Raw genomic sequence first — 27726 nt, 5'->3', positions numbered from 1 at the left:
GTCCTCTGAATCAAGAAGCAAATTTTGACCTCAGATACAGACTTGTAAAACTTACTTGGTTCACTTGAGGTGGTGCACATTATCTGTGGACAGAATTTAGCCTAAAGAGGAAGAAGTAATATTCTATTTAAGATGCTTTTTTTTTCTGTCAGTGTTATCTCTCCTTCTGTCTGTTCAAGATAAAACAAGTAAGGAACAGATTTTCTGAAATAAATAAATAGAAGATCTCCACTGCCTAAACCCCATTTGAAATCAATGGATAGCTAAATTTAGTTTGTGTTTTTGAAATTCATCTGGATTTCCAGAAATAAAAAAAAAAAAAAAAAGTTAAAAAAAGCAAGAGTACTGCTTTCTCTACAGCCTACTGCTCTTTTCCAAATTATACAGTTTGCATTACTGTATTACCTTTTAAATCATGAGACACAAAAGAAAGCCATATGAGGAGCGGCTGAAGTCCCTGGGTTTGTTCAGCTGGAGCAGAGCAGACTGAGGGCAGAGCTCATGGGCTGCAGGTTCCTCAGCAGGAGCAGGAGGGGCAGGGCTGAGCTCTTCTCTGTGACAGTGACAGAGCCCAGGGAATGGCAGAAGATGTGCCAGGGGAGGGTCAGTTGGACATGAGGAAAAGGTTCTTCACCCAGAGGTGCTGGACACTGAACAGGCTCCCCAGGGAGGTGTCACAGCTCCAACCCGACAGTGTTCAAGAAGAGACTGGACAACATCCTCAGACACACGGTGTGACCTGTGGGGTGTCCTGTGCAGGGACAGGAGTTGGACTCCATGAGCCTTGTGGGTCCCTTCCAATTCAGGACATGCTATGATTTGTCTGTGATTCTATGATTCTGCTCTACTCAGTGCTGGTGAGGTCACACTTGGAGTTCTGGGTCCAGGTCTGGGCTCCTTGGTACAAGAGCAACATGAACATATTAGAGAGAGTGCAATGAGAGGCCATGAAGATGATGAAGAGTCTGGATCATATGTCTTATGAGAAAATGCCAAGAGAGCTGGGACTGTTCATCCTGGAGAAGAAAAGGCTCAGGGGGATCTCACCAATGTATGCAAACACCCGAAGGCAGGGTGCAAAAAAGATGGAGCCAGGCTTGTTTCAGTGGTGCTCAGTGGCAGGACCAGAGGCAATGGGTACAAACTGAAATCCAGGAGATTCCTCTGAACACCAGGAAACACTTTTTCATTGTGAGGATGATGGAGCACTGGAACAGGTTACCCAGATTGTTTGTGGCATCTCCCTCCTTGGAGATACTCAAAAGCTGACTGGCCACAGTCCTGGGCAACTAGGTCCGGGTGGTCCTGCTTCAGCAGGGGTTTGCACCAAAGGTCTTTTCCTACCTCAACCATTCTGTTACTTTGTCATCAAAGAATTTTCCTAGTTTTCACATAAAAGGACTCTGGTCTGCAATTTGGGTTTGCTGGTAGTGGCAATTCTCTTGAGCAACTGTGATTATTATAGATTAGATGACCAAACATATTTCAGTTTAGAACGTGTCATTCATTGTTTTGTGTAGGTTTCATTTCACTTGGGCTCTTCTGGCACCTTTGAAATACTCAAATCTCATTTCGGAGGACACACAGCAGTATGTTATTTATCTCACAGTAAATTTGGCTACATTTTTCATCTCTCTAGCTGCTCTCCAGCAGTACACACTTGATCACTATTAGCTCAATGGGCTTCATATAACCTCTTAATATCAGGTTATGTACTAAGTTCTCAAAGAAATTACAAGAGCTACTTTAAATTGTTTACTCTGAACCATCTGCTTATTCTTTATCATATCTTGCGGCCTCCAGACTCAGCTACTACCCTTGCAAACAAGCAGCTGTTTCCTTATGAAAAAAAAAACATGCTAAAGCAGTTCAACCTTTATTAACAAATTTCATTAGTTTCTTGAGGCCTTGGGCAGAATTAATGTCTAAGCAAAGTTCTCTCTGAGAACATCATTCCTAGAAGCCGTGTTCCTATCATCTAACACACAGGCTAAAAATATCACCTTGAATGGAATCAAGCAATATTCAATTTATCCTTTCTTTATGTGCATGAAACCAGTCTTTCACAGGAATTAATAGCCTAAAAGGACAACTAGGTAGTCTAGCTGACCTGCTGTTGTCACAAGCCACTAAATTTCACTGAGATTCCAGAATATAGACTCCATTTAAATTAGATTGAAGCATTGTAATCTTCACTAGTATGCCTATGTTCTGCCTTACCTTTTCAATGTGTTGCTCTTTGAATATTGCCAATTTTCCTGTACCCCTTTTGCCCCTAATAACAGGAGCAGACACGTATCCTGCTCCTCTGCCTACATCATCCTCTCAGTAAAATTCATACTTCCCTGTCAGGATAAAGCTTTGACCTAAGCAGTCAAGTGCTACACTAGTTTCATACAGTAAAGAGTGTAGAAAGATTTCTCTAAAAAATTCCCTAATTTTTGCAGCATGTAGGACTTTGACAGCTTATGGCTACCGCAATGTCGAAGATGGTGTTTGTGAATATGTTGTCTTGTTACACATCACTGATTTTGGAAGTTTTTGTGACTCTTTTGGCAACACTTAATATACAAAAGCAAATTCTAACATCCAACTCTGTCAGCTACTGACTGGCAATTTAGCATTTTACAGAGATTATGATCCGCTGTTCTAAAACACATGAAAGGCATGAAGGTGCATAAAAACATTGACAGGCTCTGGTTTCTGACAGCAAGGATAAGAATATGATCGTGCATTGTCTGTACCTTAATCCTGGTGTGGGTAGCTGCTGAGCACCTTCAGAAATCTGGTCACTTCATTTAAACAATTCAAATGACAGCGATTTTCTTTTAAGATTGTCTGCTCGGCAGCATCTAAAATAAATTTGTAGCGTGCTGCAACTTAATTTTTCTAAATTAAAAAGACTACTAAAATAAATAGGGAGAAGGATGATAGGATTATTTAGACAACAGAAGATGGCGAAGGGTATAGGATGATTCTATGTTCAACAAATATTTTGAGGTATATTTTGAAAATCTATTTGAGATTGAAACTTAATTCTTTCAAACATTTGATTTAAATACAAAATACTATGAAAGGAAATAGCACACCTACAGCTAATTGGACAGAATTTTTTCTGTCACAGCTGGTCTTAGAGGTGATTCAGTGACATGCTGAAATATGTGCTTATTGCAGTCACTTGTAGCCATTAACTTCATAGATTTGACTTGTGTGTTAGATGTTCAGCATCAGCTCAAATAGATCAGAGCCAGGGCCACCAAAGAGCTTGAAGAACTTGGCCCACTGAACACAAAAACTCTTTGTGCTACCAGACATGACGTAATGACACATCAAAAGTCATCCTGTAAATATTTTGAAATGTATCCTTCTACAGTTTGAAAAGACAAAGTTCTGTCCTCAAAATCCGGAGTTTGATTTTTCAGTAACTTCTGCATCTGCCTTACAGAGATACTTCAAAAGGTAACTTTCAGTATCACAGCAAGTTAAAGTGGTATATGTACAGCCGAAGTAAATTGATAGAAACTTTCACATTGATATTTGCTGAAACTGCTTTTCATTGTGCATCCATCCTCCATCATCACTTTGATTGCAAAGTATAAGCTGAAGTCAACTGCTGTTGCAAGCTATTTGTTCTTAAATCCCTGGATTCACTGGATTTGGACTTCACGTCTAATGCATTTCACAATTCCCTAATAAGTCCATTATGCCTTGCTGTTGAGCATTGGTTACCATTTACATGTACTGACTTAAAATAATCTGAAAAAAATCCCCAGTTTTGAAAGGTTTGCCTAAAAATGAGATCTGAATCCTCAGTTAATATATAGTCCTACAGAGAAAGTTACCCAAGTTTTCTTGTTTGCCTCAGATTCCTTTTGAGACTTCAGAGTCCTGTTTCCTCAGTTCAATTATATTTTTCCATTTCTTTATAATGATTGAATTAATTATGGTCCCCAAATCCCTTGTATAAAAGAATTGGATTTAAAGTATTGAAGAAAGCAGGTTCTAATAGAGGAGATGATAAGCTTATTACTGAATTAAATATCGGTAATACTCAATATGTGGAAGTTCAGGCATCCCATTCTTTTTGGAGGGGCAGCATTTGCATCTTATGTAATCACTTTTATGTAAAATCTACAGAAAGTAATAGGACTGATCATCTCCACCATTCCACAATGTTCAGTGAGATTTAGAGAATTATCCATTTAATAGTGTCATGAATTTATATATCTCCATCTTCTAAATGTCATAGTGGTGGAAAACCACCATGTTTTGGTGGTGCACTTTCAGAACTGTCTCCCTTTTCCTTCAGTTCATATTTTCCCATATGAAATATAAGCATACAGTAAAATGCCAGCTTTGAAATAGGAAAAGTTCTTTCCACTAAACACTTCTACTTCTCAGATCTGCAGATCTGCTGTATTAAAACTAAGCACAACAGAAGCTCAAAGCTGGTCTTGGAAAAAGTGAAGAATTAGTGTTCCCTCACTCTAGAGTTTAATCGAGACCTTAATCAGCTGAAACTCATATGCAATATTTTGGCTATTGACAACTACTAAAAGACAGAAAACAGTTCAATTCACACTTTGCATTTTGAGATCGGTGGTGGTCTTGCTGTGTAGACACCTGAGTTGTTTGAGTCATGACTTCTCAAAGTATTAACCAAACATTTGTGGTGTCACTACGTGCCTTTATAGAACAGCACTCTGTGCTGAATCCAGGCTCAGAACTGTTCTCCTGAAGATCCCTATTCTCACAGCGAAGGTGATTTCCAACACCCGGGCTGCAAACTGTGGTAAAATCCATTAAAATAAAAAACTGAAAATCACAATTGGCACTAATGAGGAAGTGCAGATGCTCAGGGAGAAATTCTTTATACCTTCTGTTAACCCTAAAGGCTGAGGGAGCTGGGTTTCTTTAGTATGGAGGAGACAGGGGTGACCTCATTAATGTTTACAGCTATATAAAAGGTAAGTGTCACGAGGATGGAGCCAGGCTCTTCTCAGTAAGACAAGGGGTAAAGGGTATAAACTGGAACACAAGAGGTTCCACTTAAATTTAAGAGGAAACTTCTTCCCGGTGAGGGTGGCAGAGCCTGGCCCAGGCTGCCCAGGGAGGTTGTGGAGTCTCCTTCTCTGCAGACATTCCAACCCGCCTGGACACCTTCCTGTGTAACCTCATCTGGGTGTTCCTGCTCCGGGGGGGATTGCACTGGATGAGCTTTCCAGGTCCCTTCCAACCCCTGAGATTCTGTGATTCTGTGAATCTGTTACAGATGGGCAGTGTTGCCTTTATGATTATTGAGGCTGTAAAGAAGCTGTAAAGGAGGAGTCTAAGATTGTTCCAAAGTCAGAGACTGGGTATGACAGTCACACAGTCAATATGTACATCCAAAGCAAGTGATCCTATTTTATCTCAAAATCTACACAAATCTCTCACTGTTTCACAGGGAAGAGAATTTTACAGTCAATATTCTTCCATGTAGTCTCTTAGATGCCAAACACACAGTAATATGTCTGTTGAGGTTTGTTCCTTCAGTTAATTTGAGTAACCACTAAAAAATACCGGACATAGACAAAGAAATCAGACTTCATTAATTTGCTAAAAGGAAAAAAATAAAAGCTTAAAGTGGACATAAAACAAGTCAGTTAAACAAAATGTAAAGTGAAACCTTTAAGTTAGATTTAAATAGACTAAATTTAAAGTATAAATAAAAATAAACTAAATAATGTAAATAAATTTAAATAGATTGTCCAGTGCTGAAGACAGAAATCTTAGACATTTGGTTGACAGAATGCATTTTTATGAGAGTCAATGACAAATCCAAATATTCAAGATCATGAGATAAACACACAGGAAACCTGGGGGGAAGAAGTCTGCATCATCATATAAGTACTAGCTTTTTCATAATTTCATACACTGTTGTCTGCTGAAGCTCTAGAATCATCTTAATTATGAATTATATTAATATCTCCCAGCAGTGCATTAAAGAATGCAACTAGTACCCCTCATGTGGTTCATTCTTTCTCCTCCTCTCCATCAGACAAGCATTTCAAAATATTGCTGTGATTGTATTGTGTCAGGTTCTTCCTGATGGATGACTCCAGCAAACAACAGCATGTCTGAATTTAGTCTGTGATGTTTAACCTTTACTATTCCTCCAGTCAAAGGAATCTAATATAACTTTGGGTATCATTCCAATAAGTCAGAAATTTTTGCTATTCCTCTGGTGTAATTGCCTTCTAAAAACTAGTTTAGCAAAAGTGGGCACCATGGGATTCCTTTTTATTGCCTCTCCCTATCTTCATATCAAAGTCACCTAGCTGACAAGTAAAAAGGTGATTTTTTCTAACTGCCAAGCCCGCAGATTGACTGCATAATGTGGACATCAACCTGGGTTCTGGCCCTTGTTACCAGCAGTGATGACAACCCTAAGGTCTGAGCAATGCCCTCAATAACTCTTCTGTAAACTACAGCGATGTTATTTTTAAAAGTTTCAGACTACCTTTTAACGACTAGGTAAAAATTATCTTGTTTTTTGTAGGGTTCCCTGTGATCCTTCTGGTATAAGATAAAACCAAACAAATTTTTAAAAATACATTCTGCATTCTAAGGTAGATATGTTAAAACATAGTTAATGTACCAAATTTCTCATTTACACTTGTTCCAAATTACTAAAAGTGACTAAAAGGGCAGAAAGTAACTTCAGGTTTAATTTGGAAATGTCAGTTTAAACATAGTTGTTCCTGTATGTGCATTCTGATTGGAAGAAACTTCTTGCAATTATAAGGGAAGAAAAGTGTCCAGATTAACTTTCAGTCTCTATGTTGGGATTCCAAGTCTTAAATAACATTGTGAGATGACTACATTTGATTTGGCATCACAAGCAGAATAAAATGTAGAGTCCCACATTGCCATTTGCCATGAAGGCAGTTTCCACTAGAAGTTCTCTCTTAGTGGTCCAGTGACATGTTGCTGCTCTTACAGTTACTGTGCTTCAGTGCAAATGCACGTAGCATAAGCTTAAAAAGGAAACCTGGAATTAAAACTGAACACTGGAGGGTTTCTTCCATTTACAAAATCCACACATTTAACTTTGCCCTAATGAACTTTGTTTTCTTTGCTTCAGCGGGATGAGAGAACACACCTGTCAGAGGGTCCTGCCAATCTTGCTGTGCTGGGGACATGGCACGATCGCTCAGGTCGTGCAGGTAGCACAGGCTGTCCCTCTCTTGACCAAAATAGACCGATTGCGATGCAAAGTGAGTCTCATTTGAAATCTTAATTGAATGACTCCTTGTGCAAAGTCTGAACAGACTCGCTGGCAGCTGAAGGTGCTTTTTAATCACTGAGAATAAAGACTTCAGTCAATATGGTTCAAACTATTTGCCCCTGAGCAGTAGAGCGGTGGTTTTCTTTAAAACAGTGCTTACAGCTTCAGGCTCAAGGCCAAGGAAACTTAGCCTCCTGAGTTCTTAATATAATTATTGTTTTCTCTATTATCTTGCAAGGGTGTTAATTTGCCTCCCAGTAATTAACTTCCCTTTGTGGATGTCAGGAAATTTAATCAATAGCATGAACAGACACACCAAGCTGTCATCCCTTCTGTGACCAATGCTCCCCTCCCTACCTCTCCCACCCCTGCGGAGGTGTCACTGTTTTAATAAAGTGAACAGGTGGTATGTGCATAATTTCTTCAGAGAGTCAATGTTGAAATTGTTCATCTCCTACTCCAAAAATGAAGGTATGGCCAATCAGGTCCTGTCAATATAATTGCCTCTTTTTCTTAACTAAAAGCATTAAATGACTCCTGGTAAAGCAGCACCTGGCAAATCAACTTATTAAAGTTTTACACCACATTGCCTTCTCAGACACTTTAAACATTCTGATGACATTGTAATAAGAGGAGGAGCAGAAGGCTTGATCTAATATTATTCTACTTATGTCCACCATGTACAGGACATAATGTAATTCCCTTCAAAGCTGGTGACAAAAAACCTCATTCTTGGTGGAGTTCCAAGCTGCCTTGGCAGCTTTGGACTTTCTTTATTAAGAGGGATGTCACTCTGTGGCCTCTCTTTTCTTCTAGGGCAGCGTTGTCTGTTCTGATTCATGGCTTCTTAAATCTTCTCTTGCAACAGCTTAACAGCGGTTATTTACTTCGGTGTGTTTTCCAAGAACACTTTTCCGTTTCACTCATTGTGTTCCCTGAACTATGGTTCTGTGACGCATTATGTGTTTATTTCCCTGATCCAGTTTTCAAAACACAGGAGATACCAGCATGACCAAGAACAAGGTAACTTCTGGGGTGACAGAGCTTATGTCTAAATCTATGCATACTGCTATAGAAAGGTAATAACTAGCACTAGATAGAAATTTGAACATCAATGCTGCAGGAGTACTTGTAAACCATGTTGACATGAAATGTGTACAAAAAAAATTCCAAAATAACCCACAGATACATTTTTGAGAAATTTTTCTTGAAAGTTTACAATGAATTCTAAGGGACATCTATTTGAAGGGTAGTGATACAAATGTTTTTAAAAGAGTAATGAACCAAAATCAAACCCAAAAGAAAAACTGACAGGAGGAAGGGAATGTCCTTCAAATGTCAGGATTTACAGAGACAGATGTTGGAGTCTCGCTTTTTGGTTTCTGAAAAAGGAACTTGCTGTCAAGGTCATATTTAGATTGAGAATAAGAAACAAGCCATTTCTTGATTATAGAAAATATGAGTCCTTTCAGCTTGCACCATGGTCTAGGGAAAGATACTATCTTCTGCCTACTAAAATTTCAGAATGAATCTATGATTTCCAGGGTGATGTTCTATCTTTGCTACTAATGTTGACTCTGCAATATTCTTCCTCTTTATCTGGGCACCAAGAGAGTCTCAAGGCTTGTGAGGGGAGTATTTGTGCTTTCCTGTTCCTATAATAGGTTCACATTACTTGTGTTAACTATATATATAACACATACATAAATATACATGTCTATCTACCTAAATATACATGACATATATGTGAAATCAGTTGTACTGTAACGTTTGCATAAGGTTTCTCAGAAACTGCATATTAACAAAAGATCAGAGAATCTCTGCTCCTGATCAATTCCACCGTGACCTGTGCTGATACTCGGCCCGGTTCGTTCCTCCTGGCAAAGCCAAGGGTTTAGAGGAGCTATGCCTGCAGCATTCCCCACTTTAAAAAAAAAAAAAAAATCATCAGAAAATAAAAGCCTAAACCTGCCTCACTACTAGAATCATAAACATTTACTTCCCCTGAGGCTGAGAAAGCAAATAGATTAACCAGTTTCACTAACCTGTCCAATATTAGCTGTTGAGCTTCTCTCTTCTTCCACATGCAGTCCATATCTTCCAGAGCACATACCTTTCTTTCCCTCTATTTGTCCTTCAGAAAGTTTAAAGGGGAGTTTGTTTGCTTTGGAGAAGCAAATATTTTAATTATAGAGAGAACGGAATGATCTAGCCTCGGTGTGGGGAGGAAAATTCAGCTTTATGATCTTTTCCGTGAAGAAATAAGGTTGTTTCAAGCTGCAGTCTTGTACTTCCTTCAATTGGATTATTTTCAAACATATTTCTTGAAACACAGCTGCCACTTCTTTGACAAATTAAGTAATGCATCATGAACAACTAAAATTCATTGCAACATAAAAACAAATATATGTTCATTTTAGTATTTTGTTTTCTCCAAGCTTTAGAATCATGGTGTGATATTTTTAAAAAACATATTTCTTTTATAAATCTCTTTAATAATATCTACACAATATTAAGGCAGCACTTTATTGAATAGCAAACATAACCAGCCATTTGAAATGTAGGTCCTATTGCTTTTTGTTCTCACAGATTACCAGCTTTGTGGTTTGAGGTTGCAATTTACAGTGGACATTGATATTTGACTTGCTGTCATATTTATTGCCCTGGTTACAATTAAAAGCATTGTTACGGGAAAGGAATGATCATACCTTGGTCACATTATTAGAGTACAAGGTTTTTCACATACAGTACTATTATGTTAAAAGTGTGATAAACTGTTGCGGATTATGACATCTTTCCTACTAGAACTCTTGCTCCTCACAATAATTGTAGCTACCACAGAGGACTCCAAGGAGGATGTAGTTGCATGGAGCCATAAGCAAATTTATTATTATTATTTCTAATATACGGCAACAATTACATTTGGGGTCTGTTGTCATAACCGCCCTACAAAGATACAATAGGAGACAAGCTGAAGAACTTGCAGTCTAAGCAGAAAAGACATTTGAAGGGTAGCAGAGATAAAGATTTATAGACAAAATATTGAGGCAGCTGTTTTGAAATAAACAGGAATAATCTTTCAACAATTGCAAAATGGTGGGGTTTTGACAGAATGTAGTAAAGTGCTTTGACCTTCATTCTTAAAAGATTATTCATTTTGTAATTTCTTAGTTTATAACTTTCATGTTACAATACATAATTAAAGGTTGACATAAGAATGTAATATTTCTCTTCTGCCAAGGTGAAATATTTTGTTTTATTCGAGGCAAAGTAAAGCAAGAAAACCTTGCCATGTATTTCAGAAAAATAAGGAGCATTCAGAGAATTTTAGAGAATTTCAAAAGTTTTCAGTTGTATTCTAATTTTGATATGCTGAAAATCCTTTGACAAAATAGATTTTTCTATGCTCTGCACAGTTCTACTTGAGCCTTCTTTGTTGTGAAATTAATGGCTTTAGCAGCTTTCCTTAGCTTTTGTGTGAAATTAATTGGTAGTCTTCTTTCCCACTTCTAATCTATAACAAAAATAAGCTACTATCTGTATTAAATAGTAGGCTTATTTACAGCATCAGCAACTAAGGTCAGCACTGAAATGGGCATTGAGGTTAAGTAAACTGGCAGAGCAGGGTTAGATGCCTTGTTTTGCTATTGTGTGTCATCTTTTCTATAGGTAAACTCTATGATTAAAATGTTGATTTATGGATTAGGGGAGAGCAGTGAATGCCATTTACCTCAGTTTTAGCAAGACTCAAGGCATGGAATCTGGCCACGCAACTGGATTTTTACCCATCTATTTGTCATTGCATCCGGACCACTGTATCTTAACTCGGATAGCGGAATACTGTGGGAGACAGAGTGTAAGGTTAGTGGGCCACATATCCTGCCGGAAGACCAGTAACAAGTGGAATACAGCAAAGGTCTATTCCAGGGCTTGCTCTGCTTATCTTCTTCATAAACGGCCTGGAGGAGGCAGTAAAATACACTCATCAAGTTTGCAGATGATACCAAATTGGGGGAGGGAGAGGGGAACCAAGTGATATGCTTAAGAACAGGGCTGCCATTCAGAGGAACGTGGACAGGCTGGAGGAATGGGACAAGAGGGACACAATGGAGTTCAACAATGGCAAATGCAAAGCCCTGCCCTGGGCAGGCAGAGACACAGCAGCCATCCAGGCCAGCCCTGCCTGGCCAGAAGCAGGAAAGTTCCTGAGGCCTGATGGCAGAGCATGGAGGGAAGCAAGTAGTGGCCTGAGACCACCAAGGCCACTGCATCTTGGTTGGTTAAGAACAGGGGCATGACCAGGAGGAGATAAGGAGGCTGTGCTCCAGGTTGCCAATGTCTTTCCTGTGCTGTGGAGCCCAAAGCTGGATGAAGTATCTGAATGTGGTTTAACAAGTACTGAGGCAAAATGGAGCATGGTCAGTGATGTCCCCAGGGTGGTTGGGCCTGGAGCATGCACCATGGGAGAAAAGGCCATGGACGAAGGGCTTGGTTAGCCTTGGGCAAGGAGGCTTCAGCAGGACTCGAAGCAGGCGCCCTGTCTGCAGGGAGGGGATCGAAAACATGGAGCTAGGCTCTATATCACAGGGTTGGAAGGAACCTCTGGAGATCATCTAGTCCAACACACCTGCTAAAGCAGGGTCACCTGGAGTAAATTTCACAGGAATGTGTCCAGGCAGTTTGAATGTCTCCAGAGAAGGACACTTCATACCCTCTCTGGGCACCCTGGGCCAGGCTCTGGCACCTTCCAGCAAACAAGTTTCTCCTCATGTTCAGATGCAGCCTCATGTGTTTCAGTCTGTGCCCGTTGCCCCTCACCCTGGCATTGGGCACCACTGAACAGAGTCTGGTCCATCCTCTGACACCCACCCTGAGATACATTTATAAACAATTATTAGATCCCCTCTCAGCTTCTATCTCCAGCTGAGCAGACCCAGCTCTCTCAGTCTCTCCTCATAAGAAAGATGCTCCAGACCCCTCAGCATCTATGTGGTTAGAGGCAACATGCATAAACTGAAACAAGAGAGGTTCAGACTGGATGAAAGGAGAAACTTTTTCTCCTTGATGGCAGTTGAGTCTTGGTTACCCAGAGAGGTTGTGCTGCCTCCATACACTGCAGTTTCGAAGACCTATCCAGACCAAACCCTGAGAAACCTGGGCTGATGACAGAGATTATCTGCTTGGAGCCCAAGGTCACATCAAGCTTGAATTAACTTCTGATCCTATCATTATGGTTTAAGAAGGGAGATAGCTTACCAAAGTAGCAGTGGTCTACAAAGAATAGTGGTCATGTGCAAGTAACTTTCACTATAAGAATGAGAAAAGATGAAATACAACGTAGAACATGAATTCACTTCAGCTAATTTTGAAACTATGAATTGCTCTCATTTGGACTAGCATGTCAGACTATATAATTTATTTTTCAGACATATAGTACCACATTCTTGTTAAATACTGGTCAATTTTTGTAGATTTGCCTTGAACCCACTGTAACATTTTGTTCTAGTCAAAGCAGAACAGTTTTTACATGAGATATTATACACTTCTAGGCTGTGATGGAAGAATTTTAAAACCTTTAGGGTGAGTTAACGAGCTTGATAGAAAAAAGGACATATGTACAAATGACAGATGCATAGATTTTGCAGACAATGCTGAAGTGTCACAAATGCTGTCAATCAAACTAATGAATAGACATCATTTTATCCACTACAAAGTTTGCCAAAGATTTTTTGTTATTATTCTTAGATAAATAGGGAAGAAAAATGTTTCATTAAAGCATCATTTAGAGAAAAGACAAAATAGTCCATTTCAGTTGCTGTCAAATGGTAGATTTTGACATGATAATATGATGTAAAAAGTGGTTTTTTCTGACAGACATAGTTTTACTAAGCTTCATTAAATGGAAAAACTGCTTCAGTCCAAAATCTTACTGATTTTAGAAAATACATAGACCATGTATAGGCCTATTTTCAATAATGTGTTTCAGTCAATAAAGAACTCTTAAATTGGCCAGGCAAAATACTTTTTCATTTATTGTCAGGTTGCTTTTGCTCAGAAAATATTATTACTTTTTCCATATTTGGATGTTGGTAAAAAAGAAATGTTTAGGTTAACTGTATAATCCACAGTTAGACAAAGTTATATATTTACTGAAACATTACATTGTAATTTCCAGTATTAAAAGTTTTGATGCCATAAGATTAAATTATTTCATTTAATTTATCTCATCAGAATATGACATTAAATTAAATGACAGAATAAAACATGATGGAAGGTCAGCTCCCCAGAAACAGTAATTTCTAGAGGCTGAGAGAAGATGGCTGAAATTTCTTCTAGTTTACTTTGTTGTGAAATGATTTCTTTCCTAACATATCCCCAAATGGAGGTTTTTGTCAAACTGTTTTGCTTTGCCTTCTCCCAAACTACATGTAGATTGTGCCCCCAGCTTAACTTCTTCACATGTACCTGTATGCTGTCATTCATTTCAGGCATTATACAGAGCCAAGATTAAAACAAACAAACTGTATTTTTTTCTTTGTTAAAAATCCATGTCAAATATTTTTTTTTCCTGTTTACCAGGGGACTCAAGGATTTTGACCTTCCATAAAGTACATTACTGAGATGTGCCTAAACACAAGCTGTGGCTTAAAGGAGCTATTGTTTTATCCTCCTGCTCATGTTATCCTGACTGCAGGTGCTGAGATTGTTCTCTGCCTTTACACAGAGTGTGTCTTGGGGTGTGAGAGGAAATCACTCTGATTCAAACCCCCACAAACTAGAAATAATATCTGTGACTACCTAATTTAAAAGAAAAATTCAGGAAGAACAGTTTGAAAGCTTAGTCATGGACTTGCTCTGTTTATCAAAAGAAAATAGGAGAAGAAAATGCATGTTGCATTTGCATGTTGATATTATGTTGCATGTTACTCTTACCGGCATTACGTTATACAGTCAGATGTCAGCCTGTGGTACCGCTACTAACCTGGTTTTCCAAATTGCCAAGCTGGCATAAATCTGTTGACTTCCCAGATGTTTCCAAAGAGCCTCCAAAAGGGATCTTAGGAAACAAGCTAACAGAAGATATTTTGATAGCCTGGGAAGATTCCAAAAACCGCTCAGCTCAGCTGAAATAATAAAATAATTTATAAAGTGAACTTTTAAAATGAACACAGAAGCATGCTGTCTTCTTCTTGGTGTGATGGTCTTGTACAGATCTTATGATTCAAAATATTAGGCACATGCGAAATATTCATAGCAGAGAAATCGTGTTCTTTCCCAGCACAGCATAGACACCCTTTTTTCCTTGTAGCAGAACATCGTAAAATCCTTCAGTGAGGGTTACTGCATTTTTCTGGTCTGTATGCAGAATGCAAATCATTGTGTTCAGCACTGAGCCCCTCTCTGACACTGAATAACACTGAGAATCCCAGTTACAAGCTAACGAGCTCTAGGCTTTTCTCACAGCTTAAGTGTATCTGGTATTCATTTCATTTTTCAGCAATACTGTTTGCTAGCATTATGATATTTTTCATTTATTTTTTGCCACTGAAATTTGTAATTTCAATCTCCGGACACCGTTAGTACAAGGAAGATGTACCTTGCAGAAAAGGACAAGAGAAAAACAGGCATGGCCAGCTATAAAATGAAAGTTAAATAAACTTAGTTGATCAACTGCTGCATGTAATGTTCTACATTTTTCCTCATTATTTGCAATTAGTTAACAATATGAAAAAAATGGTATTGCATGTGCTACCTGTGTGAAAATAAATCTTATAATTCGTGGTATCAAGTATCATGTTTTTAAAGTATCAATTTCTATGGCCCCTAGCACAGAAATACTGGCTGTTCATCCTCAGGAATGGCTGGTACAATGTGTTGATTAGAGTGTAATAGTTTAATCATCTCTCAGTGATAGGAGTTCATGTTGTAGTTTCACAGATCATGAAATGTGTCTGTTTAAGATATGAGCGCATTATCTTTTTTTTTTTTTTTAGAAAGCACTATGTACCCACGCTCATTGTATCCGTCTCTCTTTTATCTGCATTGTGGTGCTCATTAACATGATCATATAGGGCACAGGGATAGTCAAAAATTATGTTTATTACAGGGAAATAAAAGCAGCATTTTCTTATTGGAAATGTTTTTGCATTGCAAGTTAAGGAGTGTAAACCCTCCTTATCACCTCCGAACACGGCATCCGATTAGTTGTTAGCTGCAGAGCTTATTGCCATTGTACAAAGGATAGCTAATTGACAATGTTTCTTAAATAAGTTATTAAAGCAATATGAAAACTGAAAAGGCATATTCAGAATATCTCTTTCCTCAGGGATTTGGATTTATTTTTGGCTTAATGAAACTGAATTTAGGTAAATAAACCAGGGTTTCAGAAGAGCAGAAGAGAAATGAGAAGTTAGCGATTAAAACAGGTAGCCAGGAATGTGGCTTTTGGATCTGATCCTTCCTCTGAATTCAGTAGACCTTGGCCAATTTCTCCAAACTGAAGATCTGCATTTTGCCAAAGGACATTTGTAACAGTTCCGTTAACCTTGTTTTCTATTCTTTTTGCTTGTTTGCTCTATTGTTTTACTACCACTTTGTTAAATTTGCAAAGACAAGTCAGACATAACTCTCTCCCATGGCATCTGAGCAGGCCTTGAAGGGAAGCGAGGACTGAGAAGTGTAGCATGAGGAGATTCAGGTGTAATTGTCACTTGGGCAGGGGAAAACAGAGAAATGGTTTTCCCAAAACTATAATAAGAGTCACAGATATGCTGTCCTGGTGGTGCAGAATTTGTCAAACACTTTGATTAAGTCCAGTTACTAAGCTACAAGACCAGGAACGTACCCTTTTGGACTGAGGATAAGAACCAACTTCTTAGACAAAATTAGGGGAAAGCAAAGGATAAGAGGCTCTGAATATTTGATAAAATAAAGAAACAGTTCCTTTCCTCAGTCTCTTGGTTTGTACCCAGGGACAGGAGAGGGGCGTCACTGCTGTCCTCAAGAGGAGGACTGAGGGCAACTAATACTCAAAGAGGAAGGCGTGAGGAGAAAATGAATAACACATTGCAAATAGCTCCCAGATGCATTATTAAAACCACTTTGTGAAATATAAAATCATCATCTTTGCCCCTTGCCTTTCATTTTTTTACCTTCCAGAAGACCTTTCAATGCCTTTTGTCTTCCGGTGAATCTTAATCCATCACAGAAATGCTATGCCAAGATCTAGCTGTTCAATTGTATCGTGGCCCAGTGTCCCTCAGGATGTGGACGGGAGTCACTGTAGCTCATTTAGAAATTTCTATCCATCCGTTTTTCCTTTTTTTTTTTTTTTTTAATTTATTTATTAAAACGTTGTTAAGAAAGCTAAACTGAAGCTAAAGCTAAAATCATAAGACATTTTCCCCAAACAATCCTCTCCCATGACCAATCTAAAATTATATCAGTGTTAAATATTATGGTTAGCTCTAGTTTTAAGCAGGAAGCTACTTGAGTTAGTTGGAACATTGCATGCCCATAGCCTCTTAAATTTGCAGACAACCCAAAAGGAGCATCTGGCAGGGTGAAAGCCAAACAGTGGGAGAAGTGACTTTACTGCAGGAACAAGCTGAAAGAAAAAATGAGTTGTGAAGGGTGGGAGGACAGCAGCAGGCAGGAAAACATACTGAGACATGGAAACAAGAAAGGAAAAGGATAAATGTGCATTCAAGTGTGCTACTCATTTTCTCTTTTTCTCTCTTTTTTTTTTTTTTTTCCCCGCAGTAATTACAGCCCTTATAAAGGGAAATGTTTTTAGGTTCAAAACTTACAAATCAACTTGCAAATAATCCTACTTACCAAAATAGACTCACTTGCTAATAAAATTCCATTAATAAGATTCAGTCTACATATATTATGTGGACTGAACTACCAGAACAAACCACCAAGCATAGGATATTCACAACAACAGTGATCCTGTGATTTTAAAAAGTCCTTTTTACCACTTTAGAGGTGGGGACAGGAGACAAAAAGAAGTTATGAGATATTTTTGAAGTATCAAAGTACTGTAAAATGCTTTGAAAGGCTCCATTTCAATTCTAATTAATTTGGAAAGTCTGATCCTTAGTGGCTTGTCTCAGGTGAAATAGCATGTCTTAAAGAGAGCTGGCTTGTAAAATAACATTTACTTGCATTTGCTAAGTATTGGAATATACTCCTTCAATGACAGATTCCTATCTTCTCCAAATGAATCAACATACATTGATCTTTAAATATCTGTTTACAGATATTTGCAGGTAAGGAACTCTGGTTCTTATTTAATCTGTAGATTCTCCAGGTTGAGAAATAATAAGAGCACTTGTATTTCTTTTTAACATCAGTTTAATAAATATATAAATACTGACTTTTACTGGTTTTATTCTAATATTACCACTAGTTGCTTTTCTACTTTGAAAGAGTTAAAATCTTCAATTCAAAAACGACAAAAGTTCAAGTTTTAAAAAATCAGAAGATCAAGAAAAAACAAATTAAAAGTTAATTTTTCCTGTAACAATAGCCATAATTACATAATTAAAGCCTATTTTTTTTTTCAGATGAATTCAAATTATTTATGAAAAGGCTGCCCATGAATTATTTCCTGAACACATCTACTGTAATGCATTTGTGGACAATGGATTCTAATTTTCAGCGTCGCTATGAGCAACTAGAAAACAGCATGAAGCAACTCTTCCTCAAGGCACAGAAAACTGTTCACAAGCTCTTTGGTCTCAGTAAGAGATGCCATAAACAGCCACTGATCCGCATGCCAAGGCAAAGGTAAGAAAGCCCATGAAAACCTGAGAAACACAAACTGCTGTCTTGACACTAAAATCCCCTTAAGGGCATCGATGTGGGAAAAGAGCGCAGCATACAGTACATGCACAGTATATAATCCTTGTATTTGGAGGACTTGAATAACTCCAGCTTTCAATATCGCTCCATTTGTGTTTTCCTAAATATGATGGGAAAAGTCAAAATAAAACCTGATTCGTGGCTGACTGCGTATTACGTGAGGCAACTCAAAAGTAACATGAGAGTACAGATTCTTTCCATTTGGTCTGCTGTTTTAGAGAACCATATTTTCAGTGGAACTTGGCCAGGTGTAACAGTGCCAAATAATTGTATACTGAACACTGAATACCTATTCTGAAGCAAGCACAGCTATTTTAAGAACTTCCCAGGTCGTTATACAGTAGATACTACATACTATTGATTTCTCATCTCATTTGTCAGATGTGAATTAGATTTGAAAGGATGCCTAAGGAAAGAAAATAGAAGTGTTTTAGTCCTTCGTAGAAACAGAGAGATCCTGAAAGCCAGTTAGTCAAATCTGTATTAACATAAAGTGGCTATAGTTTATTGCTGATCAAAAATTGGTTCATTGAAATTAGTGGAATGACACTATAGTAAATCTGAAATGAATGAGCTTTTAAGGACACTACTCTTCTGAGTGCAAGCATCGTGGGCCTAATTCAGAGACTCCTGCATACAGCATGTATCTCTGTCCGTTTTAAAGAAATCTAGTTTAGGTTCAGTGTTGCAGAACTGCCAGGGGTGCTCTACTCATCCCCTCTTTCAGCTCTAGCGTTCCAAGCTAAGGTTTCATCAACTTCACTTCACGTTTCGGTGACACTTAGCTAACCTGCTTTTGCTTTCCGAAGGTGACAGCTGTTAAGGCTCTCGTGTCCCCCTTTTTCTACATCTTGTGCTTTGCTTTGTGATCTGTTAGTTGAAACTAAAAAAATGTATTTTTCACTTGTGGGGTCATTTCGTAATTAGAAAACATTCCTCTAAGAAAGGTTGTATAGTCACTGCAGCACTTCAACATCGTCTCCTGTGTTTCTTGGGCATGACCTGAATGAGCATTCTGAAATAGAGATCATTCGACATGAAAGACTTCAGCAGGAACCCAGACCTTTTTAAAACACAAGAAATAGAATCCAACCTCCCTTTCTCTTTCTCTATCAAAATTTAAAATAACCAGGTCTTCCAAAATAGCCACTGCAGGGTTCTGGGACAATTTTGAGTCGACATGGGTAATGACAATGATAGAGCACAGATAAACTGAGACAGAAAAAAGCAAAAATCAGTTGAAATTATTAATCAAAACACCTTTCTTGTTATATGAAGGATTTTTTTTTTTCAAATGCAAAACTTGTGAGTTCATGGTTTATTTGTTAATAATGAATTTGACTGGCAAGGGGAATACTTAGCCAGTGGGATGCATTTGCTAAAAGAGAGCATTTTCCAAGGCTGGATTCCATCTGACTATCTGGGAAAATTGCCTTCTGACATCGAGGCTTTTATGGCTGATAATCAGAGCTTTAAATGGAGAAGTAATGGAAAAAGGTCAAAAGAAACTGGTTTAATTTCCACACCTTGTTAGAAAAAATCTGATGGACTAAGATAAAGGAAAGGATAAAGGAATATCTGTGAGCAGAGAAGAAAAAAAAAAAAAAAGCAGAGAAGAAAGTGAGAAGAAAGAAAATACAGGTATTGATAGAGTAGTATTCAGGTACTTCTCATGATGAGAGTATGCCTAAGACAAAGAAGATGCTGAATTTTTGATACAGAACTGCTAACAGGTGATCATGGGTAAGGCAGTGGACAATGAATACCTGAATAATGCAATGGACAAAATGAATTATTGCTCAGGCTGCAAAAACAGACATTTCAGCACAAAATGAGTGGACTAACAGAAACAAAACCAAGTGCTATAATTTCTTTTGTGTAAGGGAAGACAGAAATAAAATAATAACTAAACAAAATAAAACAATGCAGCTTCATGGGCCAATTGATATTCTAGGCTCCAAAGAAACAAGAAGAGGGAATTGGAACAAAATGTAATCCATTCCAAAGACTTTCTGAATAACTCCTTTAGATTAGTGTTTGGGTTCTGCTATTGATAGATAAGGGTGAATTTTATTATGGACAGAGAAATTAGATAGAGTTAATGGAGATATAAATAGTATTTTAAATTGCATTTTATGGGCACTTGCCTTTTCAGATACAGATTAAAGAGACAATGCATCAGTTTTTAATAAAGGTCATGATGCTTGCAGTGAGTAAAAACAAAATAACTGTGCTAAGGTTTAATTTTACACTGTATTTCACAAGTCAATAGAAGATATATTGAGACTTGGTTTTCTCTTTCATGAAACTGGGAGGTATGTCCTAAAAGTTTAATATAATTCATGAAGACTTTCTATGAGACTGAGTTTTATAGAGATTTATCTATGTAGTCTGCCAGAAATCATTTTATCACACTTGAAGGAGCTCCTACATACGGTCAAGGTTATAATTCTTTACTGAAAGTACCTCTTTTCTCTGGCCTCAATATTTTGTTACTGAAAATGAAAGAAATTGTTGCTTGATTTTATTTTTTTTTTTTTTAATTAGACGGAAATGCCTGCAACTTTTTCCATATTTCCTGAAGAACCAAGCCTCTTCATAAGACCAAATGAGATTTGTATTTTAACTTTCTAATCCTTGAACCAAAATACCATTGAATCCTCTCCTAACATCATTGTTCGTAGCAGAAAAGAGTCAATTAACCTCAAAGTTGAAGAAAATACATTCCCATGTCTCCTTTTTAAACACAGTTTATATTCTTCAGCTAGAATAATATATAAATAGTTTTCTTTCAGTCTGCACTAGCAATCAGAACAATGTCTTATTTACTGCATTTTGGTGTATGCTGAGGATGGGAACAGGATTACTATTTTTATTCTATTCTGTTCATTGCAAATCTTTTCAAGTTCCAGATGTTCTTCCCAGATTTTAAGCTTTCTTTCATTAACATGAAACAGACCATTGTTCCTTTTTATGAAAGTTAAATCATGCCAAGACACATCAAAAGTCTGTAGATTTCCATTATAAACTGTTATGGTGCTACTAAGTGTAACTTTCAAAATTCACCTGAATTAATTAATACACTTTCTGTAATCAGTGAGGTATTTACTGGTTGTCTGAATTCAAAGAAAAATACCAACTAGAAATTCAAAACCAACAAGGAGCACAGAAATTGGTGTGTAGATAATCTGTTCCTATGTTGTATATAGGGGTAGAACGATAAAACATTCCATTTCAAGAAATAAAGAGAAAAACAAGATTAAAAAGAATGCACTCTGAAAAAGCAACTTGATGTTCTGTGGAACAGTGCTACCAGGTGAGCTACTGCCTCCATGAATTTGAGGCTCTGCTGATTCAAAAGGCTCAAGTGATTATTACTGGTGCGTTCTCATCGTGTCAACACATCATATGCTCGCTCGTCAGGTTTGCTTGGCCAGAGCCCACCGCGTGCAGCAATTGTTATTCCACTAGATGGCCAGCTCTTGCTGCGGTTTTTCCAGGGTAAGGTTGTTGAAACGTAGCCAGTGGCACAATACATTTTGCTTTGCAGGAACCAGTAGGTGTTGTACAATGTATACAGCAGAGTTGTCGAAACAGTGCTGGAAGCACAAGATGTTTTGCTTCGTAGGCATCAAGATGAGGGGTAAAACCATCTGTCTGCCCTCAGCTCCTCATGCTTATTTCTGCATTAGGACCATGAGGTGTAAGGAACAGTTGTTAATCTTTGGGAACAGTTTGCATATGGTATCTGTAGTCCAGTATATGTACTCTGAGAAGAGGACTGACATAGTCATGAAGTTAGTTCAGGCTCTTGATTTCATCTTTCTTGGATGAGGTGAGAAAGGTGATGCCCTGTCACAGGCAGCAAAAGGCAGGCTGAGCGTTGTCACTGCACATATAATCTCATGTTAGCATCACCTTTGGATTGAGTCTTCTTGTTTTTCAAAGGCAAAATAAGTGGAGGGAAAAAACAAGTATCATATTTACTCAATGGGGATGTCCACGTAGGACACGGTAGCTCACATATGGCAATGGGAAGAGGTAAAGCAGCAAGTAAAGATGTGGTTATATATTCATCACTGTGTTATGGGCAGGGAAAGCTGGTTTTGTTTCTGATTTGGTTAACATGGCAGCAAGATTTATTTTCAAACGTAATGATTCTATGCTGAGAAGCTGAAATCACAGGAACAGAGATCTGATCCTACCCGTGTTGCTGCTAGTGAAACCCCTGCCGTGAAGCAGAGCCAGGGGTAAGAAGGAACTTACATCCACCCAAATCGTGGAACTAAAATGACAAAACAGGAATATCTATGCCTAAGAGCATAAAAGAAATGTAAACTCTGTTGGAAGAGAAGGAGAATCTTCACTTTCCCAAATATTTTTATATAAGAACAGCGATGATTCCCTGTAATTGGATTTAATATTCAAACACCAGTGAAAGACACTGAAGACAGGGAAAACCTTTCATTTCTTCCTTCAGAAGTGACAGTTTAGTACTTGATTTCATTCTTTTCTGTGTCATTCAAATTGGTTCCTTGGCTAATATTACCCATTTGAGTGAACGTGCTCCATACAGTCTATTGCTGTATGTACGAACCTTGGTTTTATGTAGTTTAAATAACTTCATAATGAAAAAGGTTCACTTGAGGACAAATTCAACCACACAATATATGATTTAATAAAGACATAAACAAAAATAACAAAAGGAGAAACAGTGTAAATGTAACAATAAAGCAGTGGAAAATATTAAATCTTCCTTGGCATAATAACAAAATGGAAATCTGCTGCAACAAACTGCAACTGAAGATTATGAGCAACTCAAGTAAATAAGAATTTTAATTTTAAAAGATGAAGGTAGAACGCTTTCACACAAAAGCACGTAATCTTGAACAAAGTGTCAGTATTTGAATTTTTGAAATGACTGGATGCTTAATATTACCATTTAATTTACAGGGAAGGTGTCTGTTATCCCAACAGCCTAGCCATTTTTTTCAAGGATCTCATTCTGGTAATGTAAACTGAAAGTAAATACAGACAAAAGTACTTAATAACTTTAACAAATATTTTAATTAACATTAAAAAACCCTTATTTCTGAAAGGAAAGCCATTCTCGGAGGCTTTATGTTTGAAGCACATCTTCATCTTCATAAAGGACTTCATTTTAGCAAATGTACTCTGAAGCCAGTGTAGACTTAGAAGGAGTCAATCAACAGGGGCAGTGAATGGCTGCATCAAACAGAAGAACTGAAGAAAGGATTCTGGTTTTCAAAACGGCAATTTATTTTGGAATTTCCCACTTTTTTTTTTCTTTTTTTCTCTTTTTTCTGAATTTCACAGAGCAGAAAATTCACATGCCCTAGACTCACAACAGGGCATGAACACTATGGCAACACTTCAGAGAAGGGACTTGTATCTTAGACTTCTTTTCAGTCCATATGCAGAAAAAAAAATTGAGATATTTGACTTTTTTATAGCATCCATAATAGACTACATCAAAATACTGAGGCCTTGAAACCTGTTTTCTTCAGAATTTTTCAGAAATGCAATACAGGCAAAAAAAATATATTGTAGATTGATCCAGTGCTCTCAGGATGTTACATAGGATTAGTTCCTTACAACCCAAAACTGGTTATCAGCTACTTTAAATTGTTTTGCTACAAGTATAATTGATTCATGGGCACAAAATTACTGAGGAATAAATTCTTCCACCAAGGAAGTCACAAAATTCAATATATGGAAGTTTCACAGTACATCACAAAGAGATTTATCTTTTCAAAGCACATTTGTGTCATTGGATGTGAAGGAAAAAATCTAATTATACATCACTTAGCAGACTGCTAGAATGAGGGTGAGCCATGAGTCTGGATAAAATTGTGTTACAGAAAGATCGTGTAAAGACAACAAAACGTCAGCTGAATGGACTGAGTCTAATGTATATGATGTTTCTGAACAAGAGGTGCTAAACAAGCAATACTCTGGTTTTAGAAAATCTCCTTTTAAGAGGTACAATGTGTGATAGAGACTTTCTTAAACAAAAATAATTCTAAGAACAAACAGAGAAAAATGTACTTAGATTGCACATCAATTTGTACTATAAAAAATACCAGAAAATTGTTTGATCTCCTTCAATTAAGACATTGCATGTAGGAGTTAGAAATAGGTTTGCAAGTTTCAATGTAAAGCAATGTCTCTCCAGTGGAAACTTTGATTTGATCTAACACATCAGGTGCACATCTGAACCTTGCATGTCAGAGAAAAAGAAGGTGATAAGATGAAAGTGTGTGAGATAAAATCAAGGTCAGTTTGGCAGTGGTTGCTTTACTAAAACGAATGATGATTTCTCAGAGGAAATAAAATTATCTGCTTTGAGGTGATACCTTTAATTGGGTTGAGGATTAGAGTTATTTAAAGCTAACGTGACAAGAGATTAAAAATATGATATACAGGACTGCAAATAACAGGTCTGATGACAATGACAAAGTAAGATAAACTCTTGTGTATATGTGTTTTTTCACACATATTTTAATAACTGTGTATTGCTCTTAGCATCTGTCCTTGTAATATGTTTTCTCTCAAGGAGATCTGTTTTTCTGTTGCAGCACTTCATTACATACTCATAGAAGCTGTTCTTGATCACATGCTACACATGAAAATTTTTTTCTATCTCCCCACAACTCCATTTTTGATTTTTTTGATGAATAGCAACATTAGAATGAAGTAATTTCACTGTATTATAAAGTGCTGTGGAAATAGTAGACAGGTTATATAAATGTCATAGATCAGGAGTACGCCTGCTTCCATGCTCTGGACATACCATATGTGTAATATATAGAATGAAGTCACATCTCTCTATGTTTTGTACAGACTACCTACGAGTGCAAGTGCACTAGCAATCATATTTCACATTTTGTCACATGATACAAACTGTTAAAAAGATAAAATAGTCTTAGCAGGAACCAGTTGACACGAAAGGAGTATACCGATATAGTATGATATATGATATTAATTTAATATTGCAGGATGTTGTATGACACTTTCTTCTAAGACTTGCAATACTAAAATATGATTACTGAATCACTAACCACTATTGGAGTGCTGCTGCACTGGCAGTCTATACTTTAAAAGCACAAAACACTGACATGAGAGATGTGACTCCATTCCATGTATCACCCATATATTATATAGCACTGCTGAACATTCTGACAAGATCTCAAAGGAGACAGTCTCAAAAAGTGTAACAGCAGAAGGTGACTCAAGGAAAACATTTCACTCAAGAAGAGTGGCTGCTTTGGTGTACATCTCTTTCTTGTGGGCTTTCTTCTAAGAGTAACAGAGTGAAAGGACCAGAAAACCCATATTCCTTCATAAGACTCATTTCCTATATATAATCCAGTCCTGAGAAGGGAAAGTTGGGCCTAATTTCCCCTGCTTCCTCACGAAACAGAATCTAGAGCATTCATTTTTTGCAGATCTGTTAACATGCATTCCACTACAAGTTGCCTCAGGCCCTTCCACCTACCTTTTTGTTATTTCTAACCCAAATGTCCAAACTTCCCCGCCCCTTTTTTTCTGCAGACTAATTTTGTAGTGCAATTGGTGCTCTCAGTACTGGAGCCTGAAAATTTGAAGACAATAAAACACAAACAGCTTAAAATAACATTTTAATTCACATATATGTGGTATTAAAAAAGAAAAGCACAGATCAAGAAAAAGCTGCTGCAGAATTTCTGCTACAAAGACACAGTATTCAGCAGATTAACCCCAGTGTAGATGACAATACTGAGGGCCTTGCTTTTGGCCTTTTTTTTTTTTTTTTCTGTGACCAAACTGCTGTAAAGAACCTTCCCTCAGGCCAAATTTAAAGATATCTTAATCACCTACCCACATGAATCACTTGTAGAAACAACATCGGCACCAACACTGTGGTGACTCACAAGGCTTGCAAACCTACACTTAAAAATAATTATTTGACTTGTAGATAGGTCCTGGCACACATTTCTGGGCTTGGCAGCTTCTGTTTGCTGCCATCCTGATGACCACCTGTCTTTGGAGTCATGACATGTGACGTGATGGAATGAATCTATCTAGATAACACCCCCCTACCATCAAGCTTCATGGTAATATACACCACAAATGCAACTGGTGGTCAGACATGGACACCAGGGTGAGATACTTGATCTTGGACCACCTTGGCCTTCAGGCTATCTCCAAGTCCAGAAAGTTGCTGTGTCTTCCAGATTCCACTGTATAATTTCAATGTTGCTTCATCTGATCCAGAAGAATATAAAATCTGCCACAAGGGCACGTCTTTTATCACCTATAAGTTAAAGTAAGATATGAGAAAAATAAGAAAGGGTGACCTTTGATGGTCAGTCTCCAGCATCAGGCTTCCTCTGTGGAGTCACCAAAGTCCCTCTGTCTGTACCCACCACAGCACAACAGGGCTGACAATATCACATCTTCCTTGCTCTCTTTTGTCTATTCGGGGTCTTTAGAGCGATACACAGACTGTCTCATGCTCAGCGTTTGTACATCTCACAGCGGGGCCCCAACCTCAGCTCAGGCTGGGATGAATTGCTGTAACATAAATGCTTTTCTCATCTGTGCTATTTGAAGTAAAAATGTGTCTCCTCTGTGGGAAGGTGATATTAATGCAAAGCGTAAGAAAGATTTGACATGAGTGCAGAATAAAAGGAAAGATGAAGACTGGACTTGTGGGGGGTGGGGGATGTTGCTATACAGATCCATATTTCAGGCAAAACCTTTTCATCGCTCTGATGCCTCACTGACAAAGAGGTCTCTGCTTGTCAGGTCATGCCAGTCAGCACTCTGAAAACAAGTTTTTCAGGTTCTGAATTCTAAGAACTTCTCAATTAAACAAGTTAAAAAAACCTGAGATATGCATTGACGTAGAAGCAGACACATACAAACAAGTGTCATATTTCTCGCCTTTGTTAAGCCACATGCGATTGACTCTGCTCACTCACTCGGAAGGTGAGATACTGATTCGCCAAGGGGACATCAGAGGCCAGACTTTAACCTTCAGGGTTGTGCCTCAGGTCATCTCAGCTAAAGACATATGACAGCTTTGTCTTTAGACACATTTGAAGGTTGGATGGTTTCAGGCCTGCGGAGAGTGGGATTTCAAACCTCTGATTTTTAAAAATGCTTTGAAAGGCACTATAAGCCTGCATCCGAGTTGTTCGTATTGTCTCATGTCTACTGTCTTGTTCCATTTTTTTAAAAAATAAGTCCTTTGCTTCCAACATGCAAAATGCACCAAACCCATTGTGTCTTAAGTGCTTCTAAATGACATGGTTCTGGCAACAAGTTTCCTACCTGGCCAGTGCATACAGATATGATCATGAAAAGACTTTTTCAAATTTTGAAATGGCTGTTTCATACTATGTCATTTTTCCATTTGCAAGACAAAAAAAGAAATAATTCTAATATATCAGCTTCCAGGTCATTCAAAGTTAGTAATTCTTTCTTATTTACAGTTCATTATGTCTTTTATAAACCAAAAATACATTAATTTTGGTGTAATATGTTGTCTGTATTTTCTTATGTGCTCTTGATAAGACCAA

The 27726-nt window shown here is 37.7% G+C and overlaps 1 protein-coding gene across 3 annotated transcripts in view; it reads left to right on the top strand.

The window, feature by feature from the left end:
* BRINP3 (BMP/retinoic acid inducible neural specific 3) overlaps positions 1–27726 on the top strand; it is a 231184-nt gene that overhangs the window by 176115 nt on the left and 27343 nt on the right. For all 3 annotated transcript variants that reach the window (XM_065072811.1, XM_005508054.3, XM_065072810.1), the window contains one exon: positions 17842–18064. In XM_065072811.1, the coding sequence (XP_064928883.1) occupies positions 17842–18064 (223 nt within the window). The remainder of the gene's footprint in view (positions 1–17841; positions 18065–27726) is intronic.

This window comes from Columba livia, chromosome 8, assembly GCF_036013475.1.
Source record: "Columba livia isolate bColLiv1 breed racing homer chromosome 8, bColLiv1.pat.W.v2, whole genome shotgun sequence".
Classification (NCBI taxonomy): domain Eukaryota; kingdom Metazoa; phylum Chordata; class Aves; order Columbiformes; family Columbidae; genus Columba; species Columba livia.
The sequence above is the reverse complement of the archived record's forward strand: the minus strand, read 5'-3'. Positions and strand labels throughout refer to the sequence as shown.